This window comes from Varroa destructor, unplaced genomic scaffold, assembly GCF_002443255.2.
Source record: "Varroa destructor unplaced genomic scaffold, Vdes_3.0 BEIS01000001.1, whole genome shotgun sequence".
Taxonomy (NCBI): domain Eukaryota; kingdom Metazoa; phylum Arthropoda; class Arachnida; order Mesostigmata; family Varroidae; genus Varroa; species Varroa destructor.
Window position 1 is genome coordinate 68,030,380 of NW_019211454.1, and position 24,124 is coordinate 68,054,503.

The 24,124-nt window shown below is 38.1% G+C and overlaps 2 protein-coding genes and 1 long non-coding RNA gene across 7 annotated transcripts in view; 2 read left to right on the forward strand and 1 right to left on the reverse strand.

Moving 5' to 3' along the window:
• The first annotated feature begins 34 nt into the window (after positions 1–34).
• On the forward strand, positions 35–3,719 carry LOC111253710 (pseudouridylate synthase TRUB2, mitochondrial). 2 transcript variants are annotated; one of them, XM_022813516.2, is made up of 7 exons: positions 35–380; positions 911–1,046; positions 1,195–1,309; positions 1,627–1,773; positions 2,225–2,378; positions 2,707–2,812; positions 3,430–3,719. In XM_022813516.2, the coding sequence occupies exons 1-7, from the start codon at positions 245–247 to the stop codon at positions 3,596–3,598; spliced, it is 963 nt and encodes a 320-aa protein (XP_022669251.1). In that variant the 5' UTR covers positions 35–244; the 3' UTR covers positions 3,599–3,719. The 2 variants fall into 2 exon arrangements, with proteins under 2 accessions (XP_022669251.1, XP_022669260.1); XM_022813525.2 differs by lacking the exon at positions 2,707–2,812.
• A 5,672-nt stretch (positions 3,720–9,391) lies between these two features.
• LOC111251947 (uncharacterized) overlaps positions 9,392–24,124 on the forward strand; it is a 39,625-nt gene continuing 24,892 nt past the window's right edge. For 3 of the 4 annotated variants that reach the window (XM_022809161.2, XM_022809140.2, XM_086977604.1), the window contains exon 1: positions 9,392–10,855. Coding sequence is in view for 2 of the 4 variants with exons in the window: in XM_022809140.2 (XP_022664875.1) it covers positions 10,854–10,855 (2 nt within the window). In the remaining 2 variants the exon portion in view is untranslated. The remainder of the gene's footprint in view (positions 10,856–24,124) is intronic. The other variant, XM_086977603.1, reaches the window with a different exon arrangement.
• On the reverse strand, positions 10,851–18,532 carry LOC147759012 (uncharacterized). Its single transcript, XR_015319255.1, has 3 exons — positions 18,416–18,532; positions 17,848–17,958; positions 10,851–14,215 (listed from the first exon to the last, which is right to left on the reverse strand). It is a non-coding gene; the product is annotated as an uncharacterized LOC147759012 (long non-coding RNA).

Sequence of the window (24,124 nt, forward strand, 5' to 3'; positions counted from 1 at the left end):
TTAGTTTTTTTAGAAAATAGCTTGTCATCTTATTTTAGGAAAGGGCAAACTTCGAACAATAACAAGCCTGTTGTCATATGTTTCGGAGGAATGTGCGCGAACAAAATAAGCTGATTAGACTATATCAGGATCACAAAAATCGTAATAAAAGGTGGCAGAAATATGTATACAACATTCATACTAGTTAAATAAAGTGTTATCCAGCGTTCAAGTACTAATACACTGACAGATCTGAAGCGAAAATATGAACTTCGTTGAGAAGACGATCAGATACGCACCGCATGCATTTCGTCATCTACGAGGTTATATGTGCGTGTTCAAACCGGCTGACAAGGGTTTAAGCTGGCTATGCGGAATCCTTAAGTCGCAAATATGTGAAGGTATGGTAATTGAGAATTATGAGATAGTATTGCGAGATAATGTTCTAGACAACAACTGAACAATTGTAGGGTAATTGCAGTCATAAAGATAACAGACTATGTAGCGGAAATAGTAATGTATCACAACACTATGTGGCTGTTCATTTTTTGGGATCTATTATAATAGAATCATTATATTAGTAGAACGTGTAGGTTTAAATAAAAAAAATAATAAAACTAAGACTCTGTGCTGAAAGAAGCTATTTAATTTTTTATGGTTTATTTTAATTGTAATGAATATATGTATTCCTTAGCATATTTTTATAGTAAACCTTATGTGACGTTCCTTTGCGTTATATTAAAGTAGCTTGATTTCTATCATTGATTATTTTAGTGTAACAGTAAGTAACTAAAGTAACAAGACAATTGTGCCAAACAAATGCGTACTTTCTTTGTATCAAAAGATGTGTTTAACTGGACTCAATAAAATAAACCTGATTTTGAAATTGTTTTAGTACATTAAAGTATATTATTTTGGATGTCATTTTTAGGGTTGAACGCCTTAGAACAACGGCCAGTGAAAACAGACGTCAAAATCATCGGAACTTTAAAAAAAAAAAATCTTGAAGTAATCCTACATCCTTCGTATTCTGATAGCATTCTGGCAGTAGGTCCAAGATACCAACCGTACGTACATTAAATTATATTATTCAAACGTTTTATGTTGTATTGTCTTGAACGATCGGATACAAGATTACGCGTGGTAAACAAATCAGCCAAAAAATACATATCATTCCTTTTCTAGTTTTTTTTCCGTTATATTATTCCATTTCAGGCAAGATATCCGTTTGGAAGTCGTATATTCAACGCTCTGGGCTGCAAGTGGTGTAACTTTAGTGGCTGTTTTTCCTAGCAAAAGAGACGTAGCGATGCTTCGTTCTTGCAATCTGGTTAGTTTTTATGATGTTGAATATAACGTGATTCTAATTACGGAAAGTGTTGAGCCAATTAAGTTGTTATACTCCATATGACTGAACGTATTCATATTCTAAAGTTCGTATTTATAAATTGTAAAAGTAAAAAATAAAAATATTTTAAAACAATACGTTATTATCAAATGTGTAAATACAGTACAAGGTATCGGAAAATCGTTCTGCACATATATAGGAACAAATACGCACCTGTGTTTCGTAGGATAATAATCATGTATCATATTTATTTTTCGTCTATGCGTTTTACATTGATTCGTTCATCGTCTTGCGGCTAGATTCGTACATATCACGTGGATTGCTTGCTTGGTCTGTCAACGGAAACTGGACGAGTCGATGGAAAAGTGATTGATCGGAGTAAATATCAGCACGTCACGGCAGCACTCATAGAAAGAGTTCTCAATTCTATCCAGGGCGCTTATCAGGTACAGTTTAATTATTTCAGTCATGATTGTCAGTTATGGTCAGCCGTGGTTCAGGCACGTATAATTAGGCTCAGACTATGAAGGTTTTTGGATCTTATTGAGTATTTTTGAATAATACAATTTACGAAAATCGATCAACTGAGGTCGTAACTATTGTTTTTACCATGATAAAGTTATTATCGATGAAGCTATTCTGCTGTATGACTGGTGAAGCTCTGATTCGCTTCAGGAAACAAATGCCGTAGTAGGCTATACAACATTGTTATCTCATTGCATGATGAAGGTGACATGTATGTGCATCTGATAATGATTTGTGAACAACTGGATATTTCCTTGAATAAAAGACCTGTTTAGGACACTTCGTTCAAATATATCCAACTTGTTAGCTCTTCGTATTTTTGTCAAACTATCATTTGTACTATGATAATTGTTATTTTTATGTTGTTGACAGAAAAATGCATTTTTGTACGCCGGTGTGGAGCCGGATTCTGAGGACGCGTACAAGCTTATGTGCAATGGCTTAGTTCGACCGGACAAGTCTGGCTCTCCTCCCCTCATTTATTCTATACGATGTATAGATTTGCAGCCACCGAAATTTACTCTTGGTAAATATATCTTACTTCTACGCGTAGATTGGTGTGTCAGCCGTGCTAATCTAATTATCGTTCCTCTAATTTCAAAAACACCTATGATTGAAGAGAAAATATGCAAAGGAATATTGGCTGTTCCTACCCCGGTATTAATACAACATTTGGCGTCCGCCAAATTCAAATCTATTAATCCGGGCTTATTCTTTGTTACAGTGCTGACCATTAAGCTTCTCTTTCAGCAACCTTGTACATAATTGCTAACCCAACTACCTTTCGTATTCAGTTGAAGTTAGCGCTTTCGTGCTGGCTCACGATTTACTCACTTATGATGTTTTCAACGTAGAATTGCAGTTGATAAACGAATCAGATGAGTTTCTCTGTCATCTGGTCCGTGACATCGGTGGTAAACTTCGTGCCACCGCAGCTGCCGAAAGGTTTAGGCTTATGAGGTACGTTTTAGTATTGGACAGTAAGAAAACCCTCGTAATATTTTTCTTCGTAATTTTGCAAGGAAAAAATAATCAGTAATTATGGATATCACCAAAATTCTAAACACTGAAGTTTGCGAGCAGCGGTCAAATGTTCTGTACCGTAATCGACAACATATCACAGTAATTCTGTTATATTAAAACAGACAAAAATGCTCAAGTACACCTTAAAATCCGAGTACCATTTAAACAACGGAGACATACACCATTGCTTGCGTTTTTGTCTTCAATTTATCATAGTTTATTAGCATCCTCGAGCGTTTTGTTTTTTAGATGCTGCAAAACCCCATCAGAGGAGTGTATAATGGCATTTTGTGTATTTGACTGCCCATACGAAAGTCACATATATAAGTCGTAGAAAAAAAAAACCATAAAATTGGCTTTCTTAAATATATTATTATAAAAAAAGCTATCGAGTAAAGTCTGTAGCTTACGCGTAACATTGATTGGATGGTGAGTAAGCTTCTTAATTTAGTGTCAATTTATTTAATCGAGTAGAGTAATTCACATGTTTGAAGCTTCTGTTCCGTACCCAGACACGAAATAAACACTGAGTTCATTTCTTTGTACGTGCACAGGTTCGGGCCTTTTACAGCAAATATGGCATTACTCCAACGCAGCTGGCGTCTAAATGAAATACTGCAGAATATTCAGGAAACTAATCGGCGCCTAGACGAGCTGCGCTACTCAGACCTACTGGGACAGCGGACTCCGGGCCAGAGTATCCTCAGGGTTGTGCACGAATAATCGTGCGGGCCGCTTGCTTACAAGGCATTTAATTAGCGTCGTGGTTTTGTTTTTATTTTAATGAGAAAAAAGGTGTATAATTGTGTAAATAACTTAATACAGTTGCATTTATACCGTTTAACGCGTATTAATTTATCTTGATCGATATCTGATAATATAGTTTGTCGAATGTAGGTAAAATAGCAATAATTAATTACACAAAGCTTTTTAGATTTTGAAAATTTAATGCCAAATTATTTGATTTTAGTACAACTGTTTGAGTAACCACAATTGGCATACTTGGTTTGATGCGATGTTGCTTCGGACGGAAGTAGCAGTTCGTGTTAAATGAAAGCACAAATGAGAATAACAATGAAATAATTACTATATATATATAACTACTATTACATTAGTTGCGTGTTCTTTCTCGAAAGTATGGTATAATTGTGCTTAAGTCATAAGACATATTGTTACTCTTTAAAAATGAGGGTGTGACAGACAGTTGATTTCAAAGTCTTAGGCCTAGGAATTTGACGTCATTAAAAAATTGTGAATAAGCCATAGGCAAACTATTTAGAAACTATGTTATATAATAGTAAGGTCTGGACATTTGGTTCTGAGTCGATGAAGGTTTGCGTTAAAAACACTAGAAACATTACCATGATTTTCGTCTTTTTTATTACTACTATTATCGTTATAAAGAGACCATAATTAGGTTTTCTAGATTTAGATTAAGTCGTTTATATTCTCTGAGCCATTTGTATCTTCTTTAAGTATTGTCTAGTAGTGCCGCAGTCAGTTCCAGTCTATCTAAGAAATACACTCACGCCATTACATCGCTTCTCTTGACAGCATCTTTTGTTTGCAGACCGCTTTGCTATTTATATTCTTCATATTTCTTCATATTTTCCATGCTGATTGCATGAGGTATTAGTTCATCACCTTATCAGATAATTCAATTACGTGGGCTATAAGTAATCAGTTTTTAAAGTTCGCGGATTCAAATTCGCATGTCGGATTGGCTCAAAAATAAGCGTAAATTAGTGAACGTTACCGGACAGGTTTGCGAGCTTTTCGCGATGTTCAATGACCGACTCTGCCTTTCCTATGTAGTTTGGAACTAGGGTGCGTGCAAACATGACATTCTACATGAGGCACTTCCCAGGCTTAGAGGGAACCGCGATTGTGATATTTGTTTGTTTTCTATAATATTATGAAACAACTAGAATAGTTACTTTTTAACAATAATTATTAAGTGTTTATCATTATTCATCTATTAGAAACATTACTAGTAATATTGCTAAACATACGCTATAACACGTCGATTGGCTTGTCGGTTGCGTAACGTTGGATACCATAATTTTCCGACGAGTGTGCGAATCAGCGATATAAACAGCATTTTTTTTGAAGTGGTTTCAAGTAAGGAAATCTGGGACCCAATTTAGAGTACCGTTTGTAGAACATTTATTCTGTACTTAGAGGCTGTGTGTAGCTAGGCACTGCAGACTCGAGCACCGAGAAAAATATTTTTCCTGATATACACTAGACAGTATGTTATACACTACATTCTATATAGATGAAATAAAGAGAGGTTTCTAATGTAAAGGCAAATTTAGGTTTTAAGAATGCTACGTTAAAACATCGAAAGCTTAATCTTGTATTGCCTACTTGGAGTGCACAGGTCAGACTTTCCGTTATCTAGCATTGCCATAAAAATTACACCAAGCACATATTTTTGAGTGATCTAATGTGCTGGACTTGTCAGTTATTCTCTTAATGGAGTCAAAATATACAACCTATATTTCATAAGATCGAAAACATTCACATTTTTCATTTTTTCCAGGATTGTTTTTATAGAAAGGGAGAACGCCTTGTTTGTGAAGACCGCAATGGGTTTTGTTTCAGTCAGTTAGATTGTTAAATCTTTTAGAAATATTTAACGGTTACATAGATGACTGACGAAAAGCTTTAAAAAATCCTACGAAGATTATGGATTTTACAACAAAAGTCAAGATTCTATAACAAAGCTTTAAAAAATCCTACGAAGATTATGGATTTAACAAAGCTTTAAAAAATATCATGAAATATGTAAGGCGAACGAATTGAAAATAAAGGGCTATAGAAAAAGCGTGTACGTTACATGTAGGATTTTCAGAGCATTACCTAAACTTCTGGGAAATTAACTTGATTGTGTATATTCGTTATCCATTCTATAAATATGCATTCGAGTGTTTAGTCACAAAACATAAAAGCTAGGGAAACATTCCAGAAAGGTATATCTCATGGGATGTCAAATTTTGTTAAAACCGCACTGGTCATTCAATATTTTAATTAGATTCAATAGTTTTCTCTATGGCTGGGTAAAGCTTTGAATACTGTGTAGTTTTGACAATCATAGAGGAAATAATTATCTTACCTTACGTAGCGTGTTTGACAAATAATATATTGCATGCTTTGGGCTATCCGAATTTGCTTTGCCTAATTGTTTTTTGATTGTTCTGTTTAATTTTTTTTAATGAAAATATTTTAAACTTTATATTATTTTTTCTAATGGAAGACCTGTTTCGGTTCTATAATTGAAACTTAAAACGTAAGGATGAAATTACGGATAAAGCACCTACGAGTTGCATAACGAATTCAATTATTATACTTTGCTTTGTAAGTATTATGTTAATACTTGGACATTCCAAGCTCCTTGAAACGTCTGATAAACCCAGGGTCTTGGTATTACGTTAAGCTTCAATGACTTTTTTTTAGTGACTCAACTGTCTGTAAAAAGTTTTAACACGAAGCAGTTTTGCTGACTTATCCGGTAGATTCAAATGGTGATTTAGGTTTGTACTGAAATGATAAACGCTGGTGGTAAATGTGAGCTGCTCTGGTACTGCGGTCGAAAGCCCATTGGTTATTATCTTTGGGGGGGAATGGCTTTTTGCACCGGATTCGTTCATGCATTTTTCCAAAAATAAGCACAAAATATCTTTTTGAGTAACGTAAGAAAAATTGAATCAAAAATCAGAAAAGAAAATATTTTCTGAGCGCGTAGCTCTTTTTGTTGGTTTTTCTGCTCCAGTCCCTAAAGACCATTTAGGACGAATCTTAATTTCAAAGTTTTCAGTCTTTCTGAAAACAACTGTAACCCATGCAAACTAGGCTTTATAACGTTATAGTTACTATCTATGCAGTTTAATCCATAGAACCAATTCCATATTTGGTACCATTTTTGAAGTGAAACCGTGTGCAGGTTCGTTATCCGTCTCCATATTTGCCTCCATAAAAACATAAAACGGACTTCAATCATCGCACTTGCTCTCACTGTTGAATCCTTTTTTGCATCTCTTGTTTGTTCTCGGTAGAGGTTCCCAGCATGGCATCCTCGCGATAGCTTAACGTAGCTGGGTAACGTGTTTGCCTGCTAATGACACACTTCCGTATGATACTGAAAACTAGTCGTCTGATGAAAGGACTAAGGGTGATCTTGGACATAACATTCGAAATATAAAGAGGTACTCAGCATTCCCTTGAATCGTATGGTAATTTGTCTGAGTATGTATTTTCGCTTCAAGTAAGTTTTCGAGTGAAAGTTCTAACGAAGCTCAAATACTGTTTGTGTGAGAGCTTCCTGCGTGTCCTTGAAACACATTACAGTCATGCCATAGTCAAAGTACTGGTCATAAGAGCGCTTGTATAGTAAAGCTAGTGCTAAGTAAAACAGAAATCATCCAAATGCGTCTTCTCCTGATTCCTGAATGAACGAGGTTGTGTAGTGTCAGCGATAACAACGTGCTCCGTGTATGCTATCGCTGTTATCGCTCCATTGAAATTTTTTCTAAGGTTCTGCTCAAGTTATTTTTTATTCAATTGGACACCTATGCAATGTGGTATAAGTTTTTTTAAAATGCTTCGCTTTAGAGGCATAACCTCACACTTTGTCTTTCGGAGGAAGCTCAGCTGAATACTCTTTCATCGAATCCGCCAATGTCGGCAATGACACTTTGATTGTCTTTAGTTTGCAGCTTTTGCTCCTTCTTTCCCATAAGCGACATATCATCAACAAACGATCGCGCATCTACCACCTTTTTTTACTGTAATTAGCGGCACCTTTTTCCGTGACCCTCTCACTGGCTTGATATGGAATATTGCATGTGGGCGAAATTTTTTATGACCTTCTCGTTGAAGTTCTTTATCCATTTTCGCGAACGACACATCCTTAAAACTTGTGCTGATGAAAAAAAATATTGACTTTTTTTACTACTACACCAGAGAGCCCACATGTCTTGCTCGACTCCTTCATTTCTTTTTCAAGGTGCTCTGGTTCAGAACATAGGCTTTGTTCGTTCTATTCGTAGATACAATTCCGCCTACTCTCGTTGCCACTACCACAGGTCCTCAACTATCTCTCTTGGCTTCCTCAACACGTTGACTTACTTCTTGCGTCGTTAAGCTCTTTGCGTGCCTTGACTACCTCAGTACGCTTGTTTAAGTATTCTGGCAGTGAGTGGGCAGCAGACTGAACATCTGCTGGTTCGTTGGTGGCAATCTTTATAGAATCCTATCATAACTTATATCACCTCGACATAACATATATCACCTCGACCTGAGGTTCATTGATTAAGACTGTTTATTCACATTTAGATTTAGAACTTCAATAACAAACGGTTTTGACCGAGGTACAAACGTCACTCAAAGTCGAATCCAGCTCCATTTGAAAAACTAGGCATTTCAAATATAAGTAGGTAGTCATTTGTACGTCTTTTCTTTGACCATGGTAAAGGGACCGTTTGACATGTGCCCCTTAGCTACAACGACAAGTACGAAATTTTGGCCGCTGCTATAAGAAGGATTAATGTATACAGCAGTGTCAAAGCTGAGATGATGGAGGTCCTTTGTATAGAAAATTTAGGGTTTGTATTGAACGACTTAGTAGACGAAGCCTAATTCAAAGCGCAGATTGTATAGCACCTGATACGTATAACCCCGATTTATGTCCAATTTCCTATCCATCGTACGGAAGCGCCAAGTAAAGAAATAAAAGAATAAAGGAGGCGGGTGAACCTATTCTTTTCAGGTAAACGGTCTACGTACTGTATAGGCGAAGGAAAAGACTTAAATTTACCCAAAATTTCAACGAACCCTTGCGCGTAGAAAGAAATGAAGCTGATGGGTCATTACAAGTCACCATTTGTTTATACCGTTACATCTACAGCTGGCCCGTTTGTTGTTACCCAAAGATAGAAGAGTTCAGCCTTTGCTACACGAAATTTATAGAGAATAATATTCTATTCTTCACATTTATACATTAGAATTCAGGCTTACTGTAATTATTACTTTTGGTTAAATCTTATTCTACAGCTAGTAGGTGATTAAAGGCTGTCTTAGAAACATGATTTGTCTACTAACGCTACCAAAATCAGTACGATGCCTCTAATTCGCTTAGGCAATCGTACTCTTTTGAAAGATTTGTAGCAAAACGAACAAAAAAGAACAAACCAAGAAGCTATATAAAGATGCTATGAAAATCGCAGCAATTTTAGTTGAAGTCGGCTTGTCTGTCCTACGTTCCTATATACCGTGCATTGGATAGCAGCAAATGATCGACAGACTGAACGGACGAGAAATAACGTGCTACTCCACGTAGCGTCTTCTGCTATAGTGGCATAGATGACTACTAATAGATAATAATAGTATTGCATTAGCTCTGTTGGAATTTTCTCTCTTTCCCTGAAGACCAGCTCCACTTGCCAAACCGTCCGCAGCGTGCAGTCAGATACGAGGGTGGCGTTTGCCGTCGTAGCTTCTGCTCTACAGCTTGTGGTAGGCGCTCGCTTTGAGCATCAGCGCCAAGTCGCTTGCGCTGAGAGCAGCAAGTGTTGTCGTCTCTCGCAGCGCCAGCAACGGCGGCCGTTGAAACGCATATGGTCAGCAGCGAGAAGTGAAACAGCCTTACAAAGAGCTCGTGAGTGAGGGGGTGATGTCAGGAGACAGCGACGATGATCTGCGGAGCTGCCTATGGCGAAATGAGCACTGCCGTCAGTAGAGTCAGCGACAGCAGCAAACAGATCTGCTGAAGAAGCGCCCGAGGGACCAGTTCCACGGCATCAAACGGCTGTCCTCGCACGGAGCAAGCGGCACCAGCAGCTCTGTTCACCAGACGCCACCAGCAGCGCTGGCTACATCATCATCATCGCCATCGGCGGCATCAGCAGCAGCTACAACGGCAACCGCGCCGGTAGTGTTGAAGCCGCGGCCGCGGTACTCACCGCTTCAACGTCTTCGTTCTGGTCCGCTGTCGCTGGTGTTGACGGTAGGAGTGAAGCAACAGCGGCATCAATAGCAGTGCTAGTTGTCGTTCATGGACATCGTCATCGTCGTGCTTGGTGCCGTTACATCGTTTCAGGACGCAGTCGACTGACCTGGTGACGCCAGTCAGAGCCCCATGATCACTACGGAACGTAAAGGCAGCGCCACAAACAGCAGCAGGAGACGAAGAAGGAAAGCAGGATAGCTAAGGTTTTGGTACAGTTAGTACCGTTGTCGCGCTGTCCACCAGCGTCAGTCAGTCGGGGCCCAAACATATGAACGTAACGCTCAACTGTAAATCTACAGGTGGACTACTGCAGGACAGTGAACACATCAACATCGAGCAGCTGTTATCGAGGGGCAGTGTTAGTGAACAACAAAAATTAAGGTAGACGCGCCAAAGTACTGCAACCGAAGAGAAAGGCATCATCGAGAAAGGGAACAAAAACCCGTTTTGCACGCGTATTTATAGTGGCGTTCGTCTTCATATTCTCAATAATCGAAGTGCGTCTATTGACCCTGTTCAAGTGGTACTGCCTATTGGTGCACTCATTCTATATTGGATTGTCCAGTAGTTAGTACTTAGTGAGAGTCTTTTTCAATATGTGAGAATGACAAACTATATTCAGAATGCAAACCTCTAGCAACGACCTGTATCGAACCTAAATTGCGACACACGAACGGGGCGTTCGTGATACATTGGCGTCTATTAGCGTACCAGTATGTGATTGTGTTGGTGCTTTAATACCGGTAGATGGCGTGCTCGCAAACCCGACGACATGATACTGTGGGGAGCTCATTAAAACAGGTGCTCTTATACTCTTCTGTGGCCTATGTACAGACCTGTACAAAACCTCAACGGTATACAAGTCGACGTTGATTATGTGACTGCCATACAGTTGTGCAATACGAAAGGAGGTAGTGTTGAGGAAAGCTTCTGTCAGCATTACAGACCTGACCCATTAGGACTGCAATAATGTAAGCACTAGTTATATATATATATGGATTTTGTTATTGAATGCAAGCTTTTAGCCTCGTCGAAGGATCGTTAGAAAAAATAGTTTTATTATTTATTATACATTATTCTGAATCGTTATCAAAAGTGGATACGAAGATATGAACGAGTTTGAAGAAGAGCGGGGACACAGAGTCTAGGGGGTGCGGAGATGTTAGCATAACGGGACCACTTCGTTGTGGCGCGTTTCTCTTTGCGTCTAAGCGCGCTAGGAGCCAACGAGACGACTACAGCTGGAAGAGCTCAATGATTTCATCGTTGTAATTAGTAAAGCAACGCGGACAAAATTCAGTTTAACGCAGAACCTCCATTGTTGTTATCATTGTACTTCGCGTCGATTTGTTATAGTTCTAAGTGTTTTGAGTTATTGTAATGAGTGGTCGAACCTGAAAGAGATTATTATGTATTTGACTGATAGGCACTATACTTTAATTTGTTGGGAAGGATTTATATATTTTTTATTATTAGCATTTTACATTTGATCGTTGAAGTAAGGCATGTGATTTACTTTACTGAACAGACTTTTTTTTATCGATTTCGTAGAATCTTCGTAGATCCCAAAGAATTTCTTTAGCTAACTTCACCCCTATTGATGAAATAGTTCAGTGTACCATAATGGCTGTTGTTCGTCCATAAAACGTTATTAATCATCTTACTCTTCGGAAGCGCGGTTGTAATGCGAAACTTAGTTAAAAATATGTTGCACAAAAAGGAAGATCTCCCAAAAGGCATCTTATCCAGTGTCACACGAAAACACTATTCTAAAGAACGAAAACGCACAGGTAGCCAATAGATTTTGCGGTTTTTCATGGTATCTCTTGTACATGCGCGCCTGTTTATGTATTCTCATAGAATAGGTTATGTACAGCGACCTCGTAGGGCTCGAATGCTGCCAAATGAAAATCGTCAAGGACAAATGTCTTGGCAATTTTAATAGTATCTTCTGAAATAAGCTACTGAAATAAGCCCGTTATACTTCTCCTTGTATGCAGCAGCTAGAAGGAAAAACGTGTAGAAGATAAAAAAAAACTAAATCTTATTTACATTCAGCATGAAGCCTCATGTAACTAACTTATATAATGTTGACTAGATGTTGCAATTTTAATTGTGTGAACATTTTTCCTGTTTATACAGCGTAAGTGAGGTGAACAGCAAGCAGGATCATGACATTCGGAGAAAGATGGTGTGGAGAAGGGGAGGGAAGGACGACCGTTTGACGAACGTTATTTGGTGACGGCAGCTCCTCGTATTATATATGCAAAATGAAAATGTTGGATCGCCAAGCAACGGGCCGCTGCATGAATTGCCTTGTCGAATGAGCCGTAGACCCTTTCAGCTTCTGTGGCACATGTTTCTGGCTTTTAGTCATTGAATCTTTCGTCCCGGTCTTTCTCTCCTCTTATTGCCACTAGTTCTTCTGCTGTTTTTTCGTGTCGAGTCATCGACATGTCGGAGAAGCAAACACTCCACCGGTTGAATCTATTTGTGTATGTACCGATCCCACACGTTGCTTGTTAGATCTGGCATCGCATTATGGCGTCATTTGGCTTTCTGGCCCCCTCTCTACTTTTGCGGCACGAGTCATTCACTCATTCATACACTCACTGACAGACTGAAGATTAACTTGCCGGTTTCACGGCTTGTAACGATGAGCGATCGTTTGATAGGCCAATGGACTTCGCACAAATACATGAAGCTGTGAATCGAAAACTTTGGCGAACTGTGCTAGAGAGTTGGATAGATGCTGAAGATAAGGACCAACAAGAATTGTACTAATAGAGAGATGGACATCAGCAACTATCGCCTGAACGGCGCATTCGTGATCCATCTAGTATTTATCCCTGTCGATAAATAGAAGTCATTCGATCAATACTGAATGGACAATTTATATTGGCCTAAGCAAGGTCCGTCGGCAAGCAAGCTCCTGTCCGTTTAGTCTATTTAAGAATCACTAAATGGTTGAAAAACTAAGTTGTTTCGCTATTTAACTTGTACTAAAATTCAATAATATACATCAGAACACATTTGCGATTCAACACCGCTGTTATGCTATATCCGGGAATTACGAAACAACTTAAATATAATATAAGAAGTATTTTCTACTCAATAAAAGAATAAATAATATGTAATATATATAGTCGAAATCATATTTCGATTCGGTCGATTTTTGATTACACTGGCTGCTACCCCCCAGGTTTTCTATTAATAACAGCCAACACGCAATACCCCAAGGAACACAAGCTCGTACTTCTTTTAGAAGTATGAGTTTTAAACCATTTTTAAATACTGCTGGTTTGATAAAACTATGATTTCCTAAAAATCATATACGTAAACTGGATGAATGATTTTCAACTCTGATAAATATTGCATTAATGTTAGCGATCGCGCTAAAGAAAGTTCGTTTGAATCAAAAATATAGTCTGTATAATGGTAAACAATATTTTAATTTAGATTTAAAATTAGGACCAAACTGATCCCTCTTTAAACAATAACTTACCAAAGTTCTTTGTTATAGTAATATCGATGATATATGATGTCATGATTCTATCGCATTTCCATTTTCACGCAGAATTACCTACAGGAAACAATAAATCCATACCGCAAAACCTCTTGTGTCGTTTGTTGAGCTCTTTATGGCTATCTCCAGATCACAATGTGCTGAAAATCCTATTCACACGTCGTCATAAGTTATGCATGTCCTGAGTTTCTCCCTGTATCCTGCGAAAAAGTGATCGTAAAAAATAGAAGAATATGTAAAGTTAAGAAAATGTGCTATGTTCGACTTTGTATTCAAGCTCTGTCTACGTTGCTGCTGCTACTGCTGCTGCTGCTGCTGGCCCCATGATAACTGTCGAATTAAATTGACAACACAGTTTGCTTATGATGACGAAAAGTATGGTAAAGGTCGTTATAAGAATAGAAGCAATAATAAAAGCCACAATAACGATAACATTGCCATCAGTTCCACTTTTACCAATCACTATTGTTATTTTCGTTATTATTATTTTCACTGTGGTGAATTCATTTCACGTACCCCATGCCATCGTATACGACGACAGGGACGGAAATGGAGTCACTCACGCAGCTATGCCCTCCCTTTCGTCGCCGAATCCGCTTGTTGCGGCTAAATTTCGACCTCACAATTCTGATTAGCATTATTGCTATAGGTTCATCGTTACGGTAGTAGGCATTGTGGCCCGTGGCAGCAACGGCAGCACCGACGCCGTTATTGCTGTGACTGTCATAAGTCCTCGTTTAGATAGAAGTAATCGTCATAAGGAGGATGATATCCGCGGTAGTGGGAGCTGTGATGGGGTTCCAGTCTGTAATGAAATAAAACTAAGTAAGTAAATCAAGGTTACAACCCAATGACAGGAGACAAAATAACAATATGCTGAAAAATCATAAAAGTTTAATTCTGGTTTGCTCTGCCTCTCAATAAAGCGGAAAAAAAGAATCTTTCTCCGGAACCCGGAGTCCTTTTTTCCTTTGCATGTAAATGTAACCTATTTGATTTCCTAAACTTAAACAATCAAACTGCATTAATGTCTTCATGGTAAGATGTCGGGAATTACCAAATAAAGGCACATGCATTCAAATATGTTGCTTCGAAAATATTTTTTCTCCCCAAACAGTTTGAGGGAAAGGGTAAATGATTTTCATACGCATGATGCATATACTGATGCTGCTTTTTTTTAGAGTAGCAAAACGTCGACACTGGTTGTGTACAGCGATCGCCGTTGTAGCGCCAATGCGTCAATCCATTGCTTTATTTAGGCGACCAGCATTGTTGACTTAACGACATGACGCCTAGGGATGATCACACAATGTGGAACTTCGGAACGGTTCGGAGCCAAGGTGGCCTGTGCTCTCATTTAATATGATTGCAATAAGATTCAGGCGCTGTTTATTTTTTTAAGGCAATTTGCAACAATAGTTAGAAGATTGCACGAAAGCAGTAACAGAGGCTCGATAGTATAATGCTTCAATCAAATAACTCTGGTTTATATTCGGCTGCAGAAAACAGAAACGGACACGAGCTGCAGTACCAACAAGATACAAAGATTGACTATTTATAGCATCTAGCATTGAATGAAACAATAGTTTAATTTATACCTACCAAGCGAGTATAGAGCGCCTGAAATTACATTAGCATAGGAGGTATCTTGCTGGCAAAAGTGACTATCGATCGCATAACCACAACCTGCTATAGCACAGTTAGTACTTCTCATTTTTTAGCTTACACAGGCATAAGCTGCAGAAAATAGGGCAATGATCAAATGGTCAGCCGAAAACTGCTCAGGACAAATACATTCACTTATCATAAATTCGTGTTATTGCTCAATTGTAGCAATACACTGTAGTATTTATTCTTGTCTTATAAACTGTTTAAATAATGATTTCGAAACCAATTCAAGTATCTAATACTTAAACGATCTTATAGCATAACGACCATGTTTAACATTATAAGACCCTTCAAGCGTTTTGATATTTTGACGGTACGGACGGACTTTGCCTCGTTGGTGAATACACAGCCACGGTCAAAGCTACAATATGATTATTACGATATTTAGCGTCCATCTACTAGATTACTAACCGTCTATGGTTTAAACATACAATGACTAAAGGTCCATCAACCGGTTGAAAAGCATGAATATAATTAAGCTTTGCATGATTTTTCGTCGTTTTACCCAATAACCTTACACATCATTTACTCGTTACTGTCTACAGCTTTATGGTAAAGCGCTATTAGGTTTAAAATTTTATTTTATGAATACTTTCGACAAGCAAGCAGACACGTGACACTTATATGGCGCTAGTGGTGTTTTACTGCAAACTGGGAACTATTTAACATTTTGATCTGATTTAATTATTTGGTTAACTACTATGGCCCTCTAAGTTAACGCTTAAAATAGAATCTGATTAATACGCATTCTACAAGTACAGTCCTCTGCACTTCTGTGCCCAGATCGGTTCAGTTGCAGACGATGAGTGGAGCTAGGCGTCCCTCTTTGTTTTTTGTTCGTCAAATGCGATCAGGGAAAAAAAATTGGCGTGTTTTCTTTTCGTCCCGACCGTTCCGGAGTTATCGCGGTAGCAACATAGATATATATATATATATACATAAGGGGGCATGTTGACAACAACATTGAAACTTTTGATGGTAATCCCTCACCGCTTGAACTAACGCCTTTACAAACGTGTCCAGTACTCTACAAGAGGCGTCGAGCGAAATATGGGCTTTCGTCGTTTGTGTCTGTTCGACGCTGAGCAACTTTTGTCATTTCTTGCTAATACTCGTAATACCCACCAGCAACTAATGCATATTAGGATCAGAAACGTAATAATAACTTACTAGCAGCGATTGCTCTATAGAGGCATCTAAATTGAGGACTATTTGAATGCTTAAGCGGTTGATATCTATGTCGAATAACAAGGTGGAATACACAAATAGGTAACAGCTGAATCTGAGCAGATTCGTTGATTAAAAAGAGTAACAACAATGCTGTCCCGCTCCGCAATCCGTACTAGAAGACTTCACATTGTTTTAGCTTAGTTGAAGACGTCACCGGACAGAATGCGGCTCAATTACTTTATGGAGATAGTGTGATATAATATTATGTGAGTAGTCAATGCATAAAAATAATATGAGGATCGATATTCAAATCCAACGATGGCAATGTGCAGATATTGCAAGTCGAAGTCCGACTGGGCATTTCAATTCGGAACACACAATGCAGCGCTCAAATAGGACATCGCCATCTTTTCAAAGCCCCGACAGTCGACTGATTTAGCTTTTAATACGGCATACCGCTCTGCAACGATGAGCTATGTTCGAGAACGAGCGAGAATCGGCGTTTTCGCGAAAACACAGCCAGAACATTTATGTTTCTTGCCTTGAAATATTCGAGGTTTTCTAAAAAAAGTAAATACTTAAATTAACATCGTACCCCAGTTTAGACAATTTCCTGAAAAAAGAAAACAGTATCACTCGTTACCGGTTATAAGACAGGAATCGATTGCACAAGGATAAATTGGTTTACTTCTTAACCGACGAGAGTCAAGTGGAAATTAATAGAACAATTAGAATAACAGTAACTGATTTTTTCAAAATTGAGCTTGATGCAGCGCCGAAAAATAGATAATCATCTTACGAGTATCTCGGTAGTAGCCGCTCTGAACACTACATCGACCTCAGAATTGGTCAGCTCAGAGAAACGGGGGCACCGAGCAGAAGTGATATTTAAATGTGTTGTGACGCAAGTGGAGATTCAACATAGAACTCTTGGCCTACCAGGTACACTACGTGAAGTGGACTCATGGTTCAGCAATATAAAACTATTAGCATTATAGACCGTGTCTATTCGCATTGAAAAGGGATGAACTGAGAGAACCTTAGGACGGACATAATTGTTTACTATCTTTATAGGGGATCTACGGATTGAGGAAACGGCCAAAGTACGATATTTTCTGCATAAATCAACCCAGTTGGACATAGGCATTATAACATATTATACGGGGTACATGCGTTTTCATGAGACCATGTTTTTTCGTCATCTAGATTTGATACCGCATTGTTCGATATCAGAATCGATTTAAGAGGTTACGCATTAAGCTATAAGTTATGTGGATGAACGTAAAATAGAAACATCAATAGGAAAACATGAAGTCGCCATTCCCATATGCACAAAAGGTAACGCTATTTCTGGTTGTTTGAGTATGACAAAACATCGACGGGTAGGGACCACTGTTTCCTAGGATTGGGTGAACAAACATATTAACTTCTTGAGATTACCATCCAAAAATATGAAATATTTACAATTAGGTCACAATAATAATGATAGTTATAATAATAATAAACTCTGCACCAACTTCGTGATTCTGAGTATCCTGCATCATATCATTACAGCTGTGCACAATCCTGCATTTTAGTAACAATTATATTATTACATACCTTTTATGCGCGTGGATAAACGTTAACTTATTTTCCATTGGTACATCGTCCAAAAAGCTATGATTTTAAAAACTCTACGACTGCTTCCTCCCCTTCCCGGTGTAGTATGTTCTTTCATTGCACAGCAGGAGTACCATATTGTCCGTCAGCCGCAAAAAAAAGGTCACGATGAAAAGAATACCAAGCGCTATTTTCGTTACTGAGCTTGTGTCGTAAATATGTTCTCGAAAAAATAAAAAAAAAAAAAGATAATAATACTAATGGTATAGTAGAGAGAAGTTTACAGCTTGGTTTATCTGGAAAATGAGGTAACCTTAGCTGGAAAAAAACGCATCAAAAGTCTATAGTCGAAGACGCACTTTAGCGTCTGTGAAACACCATGATCTTTGACAGTTTAATTCGATTGGAATTGCATCTCCAATGAAGTAATAAATGGTACGGTGTAGCTAAGTTAAAATTCAATTACTGATGATAAGTCAACTTCTGTAGGTTAATATTGGACTTTGAGACGCGAAGATAACATTCCATCGACTCCGTATCGCTCTCTCAGTGACTGCTATATACGTACAGTAACAAAAGGATTTTATCGGCGGAATATTGTTGAGGCTTGATATTTAATATTATTTAGTAGTTTTTAAATTAGCACTAAAGAATGGATGCACACACGTGGTTCGTACAATTCGCAGTGTTTTGCATTGAGATATAAATGTTGTGAACAAGTAGCGTTGAATGGCGCGCATTTCAAAAGGTCATAGTAACCTTCATGTGATGTGAGGAAAAATTACAAAGAATTTCGTACACGATATCTCCAATATCGACTGATACTTAATATTCCTAATACGATAATGTTAAAAAATAGTTTCGGCGCTAGTGACATTTATTTTTTACTTGGATGTCGTGCAGATCGTATAGAAGTTGCTTCATCTTGTACGAGAGATGCATCTACCTTACGCGTTCTAGTAAAAACGTTATAATGATTATTTTGTCTACGTTCGCATATCGCTGGTATTATATTTATATAACGTCATCTCAAAAATTACTAAGCTAAAAAAAATATGAACGCTTAGTACATAATGAAGAAATATGTACTATTATACCATGACACACATTGAGGAACGCATTAATAAAGTTATTATCATGCTATCTTTAGGCACGCAACTGCGTTTCGAATGAAAAGCTATATTTTTTCACGGTTAACTGCATTCATCCAGGGTTACTTGATTCTGAATGATATTCGACATTGACATTCAACTATGGCTTATGAACGTCTGCTTGTATCTTTAAAAAGGTACAATCAAACGTTCATGACAGAAGTGAGCTCGGAACGATTCTCACGTTCTATTTGTTACTCTCGAAACAACCATAAGCATTGCGTCGCAGTTCGGTTTTTGGAACGATTTCTCTTTGCGCTATTCATACACGTCGTCGCTCGTTCTCCATTCAAGAGCACATCCATCCATCAATGATATAACTGAGACAAATTGCGACGATGGAAAAGCCTCCATCATTATGCGGTTTTTCGGCCCAAGTATCTTTTGACAGAAGTAAAGGGGATCTGCCGCAAATGCTGCTAGACACGTATTACCAAACATGACACGCGACGCGGCGGGCACAGTCCGACAGTATCCATCGTCCCTTAACCTCAAATCGATTTATATCGCTTCAAATGCCGTATAATTACCATAATGTTCATAACTATATTTCTGTATTTTTAGTTGACCATAACTTTGTCCAATGCGGATTAGATTTCGTAAATTGGGTACATAGATGGTAAAAAATTTCGTTCACTGAAAGATCTGTACACTTGTTTTCGCCTCTAGCAGGTACAAGGAAATGAAAATAAACATGGAGCTCTAGAAACGTTCAGTCACTTGGTCAAACAGCGCGACCACTATATGTTTTTATTTAAACGTGCTGCTGGATTGAAATTGTATCAATTAGGCATTGAAGTTTCTTCCTTTATCGGTCTAAGTTAGATATTTAGTAGAGAAGAATTTATATTTAATAAAAACAGCACACAATAATAATGAACACTAAATGAGTTGAACATAAAATATGATTAAACCGATCGCTTTCAATAGCTGTTTGTCTGATATGCATCTACTCCAAATCCCATGCTCACAATTATAGTTACTATAATTATTTAGTATTATTATATTCGGATCGATATATTCTTTAAAGTATATTCATCTCTCACATTGTGTCTATAGTGGCCGCCGATGATGCCTACTGCTAGTTACTTCGGAGCACGTAAATATTTGTAATCTTTTGACTTCATGCCTAGGAAACCTTCCTTTGGTTTCATTTGAGAAGAATTCGAACCGGTCATAGCCATCTATTGAGTAATTTGAAGGCACAGGTATGTACGTGATTTTTTTTTATTGTTTCTTATAAGCAATCGGACATTGATTATGTGGTGGGATTTGGACCAACTACCTCTATCTAAAACTGGATCTTGATTTGGAGCACATAACATTTTATGTAAAATATTGCTGACATTCTTCTATAGTTACAAGCGGGTATTGTTGGTTTAAACTCAGAAGAGCATAATTGCAAGGAAAACTAAAAAAATTATAGCCTACACTGCATTTTACAGTTACCGCCCATGCATCAGTAATTGAGTTATTGAAAATCTGAGTTTGGATTTTTTCCGATTGGTTTTCTACTTCCTTCTTAGGTAATGTTTTTCCTTTCTCGAAATAACAATACTTTCTAACTAAGAGCGCGAAAAATATTTCTAGGCAACATCTTTGTTAGTTTAATATTTGACAGCTCGGCAATCCTCAAATCCACTACATACATTTTACTAGTAAAAATCATGGACAACTCTTCGCCACGGATGAAGACGCGGCTCAAAGGTTTGCTTGAAAACGACATGCAAGCTCAGTGTTTACTCTAAGCCAGCCGCGGATAGAAAGTGTATCATATAATAACAGATTCAGTTCATCGACGGTGGTTACCACCTCCGTCTAGTTTGTATTGCTACAACACGTCGGGTAGTAAATGTCATTGTCCAGTTGTATATATCTCTTCTGTGTATATCAAGTTCTTAGTTCTGTCTTTGTGTTTCTTTCAACCTTACAAAGATTCAGCTATTTCGCATTTACACTCGTTGACTAACGCGCAGTCGTATCATTCACATCGATCACTAGGACCACTTCCATCTGTAATCCATCTATTGCTTCTGAATTAAGTACTAGACCAACGATATTCAAGGGCACCTAGTGCAGGGGTGAATAAAATCAGTTGCTCTTCTTAAATAAGAATCTAACATGGAAACCTGTTGAAATTAGAAGTTAAGTTGAATATTTACAGTCGAATCTCAATCAAATAACTAAAACAAATCGGGCCGTATAGTTCCAAGGTGGATTGTGCAGTATTAAAGCAAAACATTTCCACAGGCCTTTCGACTTATGTAAGCGGCATTATTCTGCTTTACTCCGGTCGATTACGACCATATTTAAACTGCTAACAGACAATATAATACTTAAACCCAACATGGCGTATCTCCACGATCACAGACGTCGTATTGTGCTGCAAACGTATTTCAAGGAGCTCAGCATTCGAAACGCTCGATTTCCCTATCTGACGTAACTGCTGTCGGCGTTAAATAATCCAGTGGTGTTGTTTAAGCAAGCCTGACTGGTTTATGTGCGTCAAAATGGGAAGACTGAAAAGCCAAACAAACGCGTATAATACGAAGTGTTTAGTGTTCTGTAACATGCGGTCGTCGATATTGGTTCGCGTAAAATCAGTGGTCAGAATTCCGAACTCCAAAAGACAGGTTCGTGTCGTACAATGTCCTTTAAGGCCGATTAAAAAAATCATGGATTCGCCTTCCCAGCTATGAGTAGATTTTGTTGCCGCGTATTAGTGATTCTTTCACGGAGATCTGGAGCATTTGTTATTTTCTGTCCTTCGCGAAGCGACCATTTTATAATTTTCTAGACGGTCTCCATGGCATTGAGATGTGCCGAATGGTAGCATTCGATCTATATGGGCAGCGAGTAGCTTAGAAATTCTCCGAGCTCTATGACGAGGCGCTCTATCGTGTATGAAGACGTAGTCACCATTAGGGAACCGTGTCCGTTCTTGAGTCTGCATCTTGTTTGCCCGCTGCTCTAGTATGCCCTATAATAATAATAATAATAATAATAATCCACTGCCTCTAGAAAGAGACGACCAGGTAAATTGTACGTCCTTTAGGTTCTGTACATTAGGATATTTGGGGCTGATCATCGAAGATTTAGGCCTTCTTTACGTGGCTTTTCTTTTGGGGCTTCTCTGTTAAAATTGACGTGGCAAATATTTGTGGCAAACTTGTGCAGCTCAGGCTTTCAATTCAACAACATCAACTTTTGTTATAATATGGATAATGAGACTAAATGAAGAAAACGCCCGGCGCCTATTTCCATCCAACCATTTCGATATGATTGGTATCATTTTTAATAATTTGGTTCGTTTTTAATAATACAATCATCACTTTCATCAGATTATCATAATTTAACCGAAAATATGCTATACACCCGTCCGGTACGAACATCTCCTCCAGCTAGTGTGGCCGTTTCGCTAATTATTTCCACTCATACAAAAATAAAGATTACCGTTATCGGCCTTATAATGCTTATTTATTCGTTCTGATATCAGGCCCGATCTATACGTTCAGTACCGATCTCCAGCCAACATTACAATTTAAAGGCACTCCACGGATGAATTCTACTTTATGTGCTCGATTTCTACTATGTACTTGTCATATATCGAAGCAGTAAAAATATACGAACAACTAAATACGAAATTCTATCTAGGGTTGCGGTATCGGACATTACATATTGCTCTCCTAAATTACATCGGTTCTATTCTGTAAAAGTTAAAATCGAAATTTTCAATTATTATGCAGCATCGAGATTCCTGACAAATATGTTCACAGGGCAAAAAATATATTAGAATTCGCAGAAGGGTTCTTGAAGTAAACTGTGCTTGAGCATGACACAGCTTTCGAGCGTTTCGGATTCCGATAAACCCCACCCATTCCCCGGGCCGCAAAAAATGTATATTTCTCATCTTAAGAAAAAATCAAATCGTGAATAAAATGAGGTAACCCAGTGTATTTTTGAATATGAACTAAATTTAAATATATTTGATCAAGATTACACTTCAAGCAAACTATTTATTTCTTCTTACAAAATAAGAGAGAGTCCCGTAAACAGTTACGATAAACTAGTACTGAATCATTCCGTCTATGCAAGTCGACGCTTATTTATACTAATGGTTAGGGTAGTAGTATTTTTATGCTCGACGAAATTCTGTTGTCGCTATCGAAATGTGTTAAGATTTTCTGAACATTCCCTCTTCGCATCGGACGATTTCAAGGTGGGCCAGCTCATTGCTGCACAACTGCCTTACCACATGGGGTAACGTACAGAGAAGGGTAAGCAATGTTGGCGGCAGATAGTGGTGGATTTTTTGCCGAAGGTCTTTTTAACACACCAGCGATAGCAAGGATAAATGTGCCCGTTCACTGTTTAAACAAATCTCCATTCACGATCATAAAATTGCTGCTGCCGATCAGCTAATACCTGAACTCAACCCATAGGGGCGAAGGAAGGGGGGTACGCACAGATCTTGTATCTTTCTCCTTGGAGTGATCTACTGATCGTGAATGTGACGCATTGCGTTCTTATGTTGTTTTAACGATTCTATAATTGTAGCTACCAGCCTGCCAATGGTACAAGTTAAATTACTCCGAGCAGCACTATACATCAAGCGTAAGAAATTGATTCAGAATGCATGCTCTGAAGGAAATCGCTCATTATCAGATTCAGACACCGCATATCTAGTTAAAGCATGGATACATATTGCTCATGGCAGAAGGCCGAGCAACGTTCAAGTGATTCATTATGTGCTACCTGAAATGAACATATAAATATTGTATGGAAAAGGGGGCAGAACTCTTTGGACGTCACTTGAACAAACACTGTTCACTATCCCTGGGCGATAGGGTGCGTCTAAGCCTTGAATCTAAGACTTTTTTTAAGCCGTAATAATAACAATCAGGTACTGTAGGACAATCAGAAATATTGCACATGTTCTACAGTTATCGTAAGAGGATTATCATTATCATCCTCCACATAAATATACTACTATGCATACATGCCTTAGGAGAGTGCTAACTCGTATCTTTCGACATAAATACTACAAGTTTCCTTGTGAGTAACTTGTCTTACCTTGCTCCATATGAAGTATGTCACTGGTAAGAAATAGAAGGCACAAAGGCTCT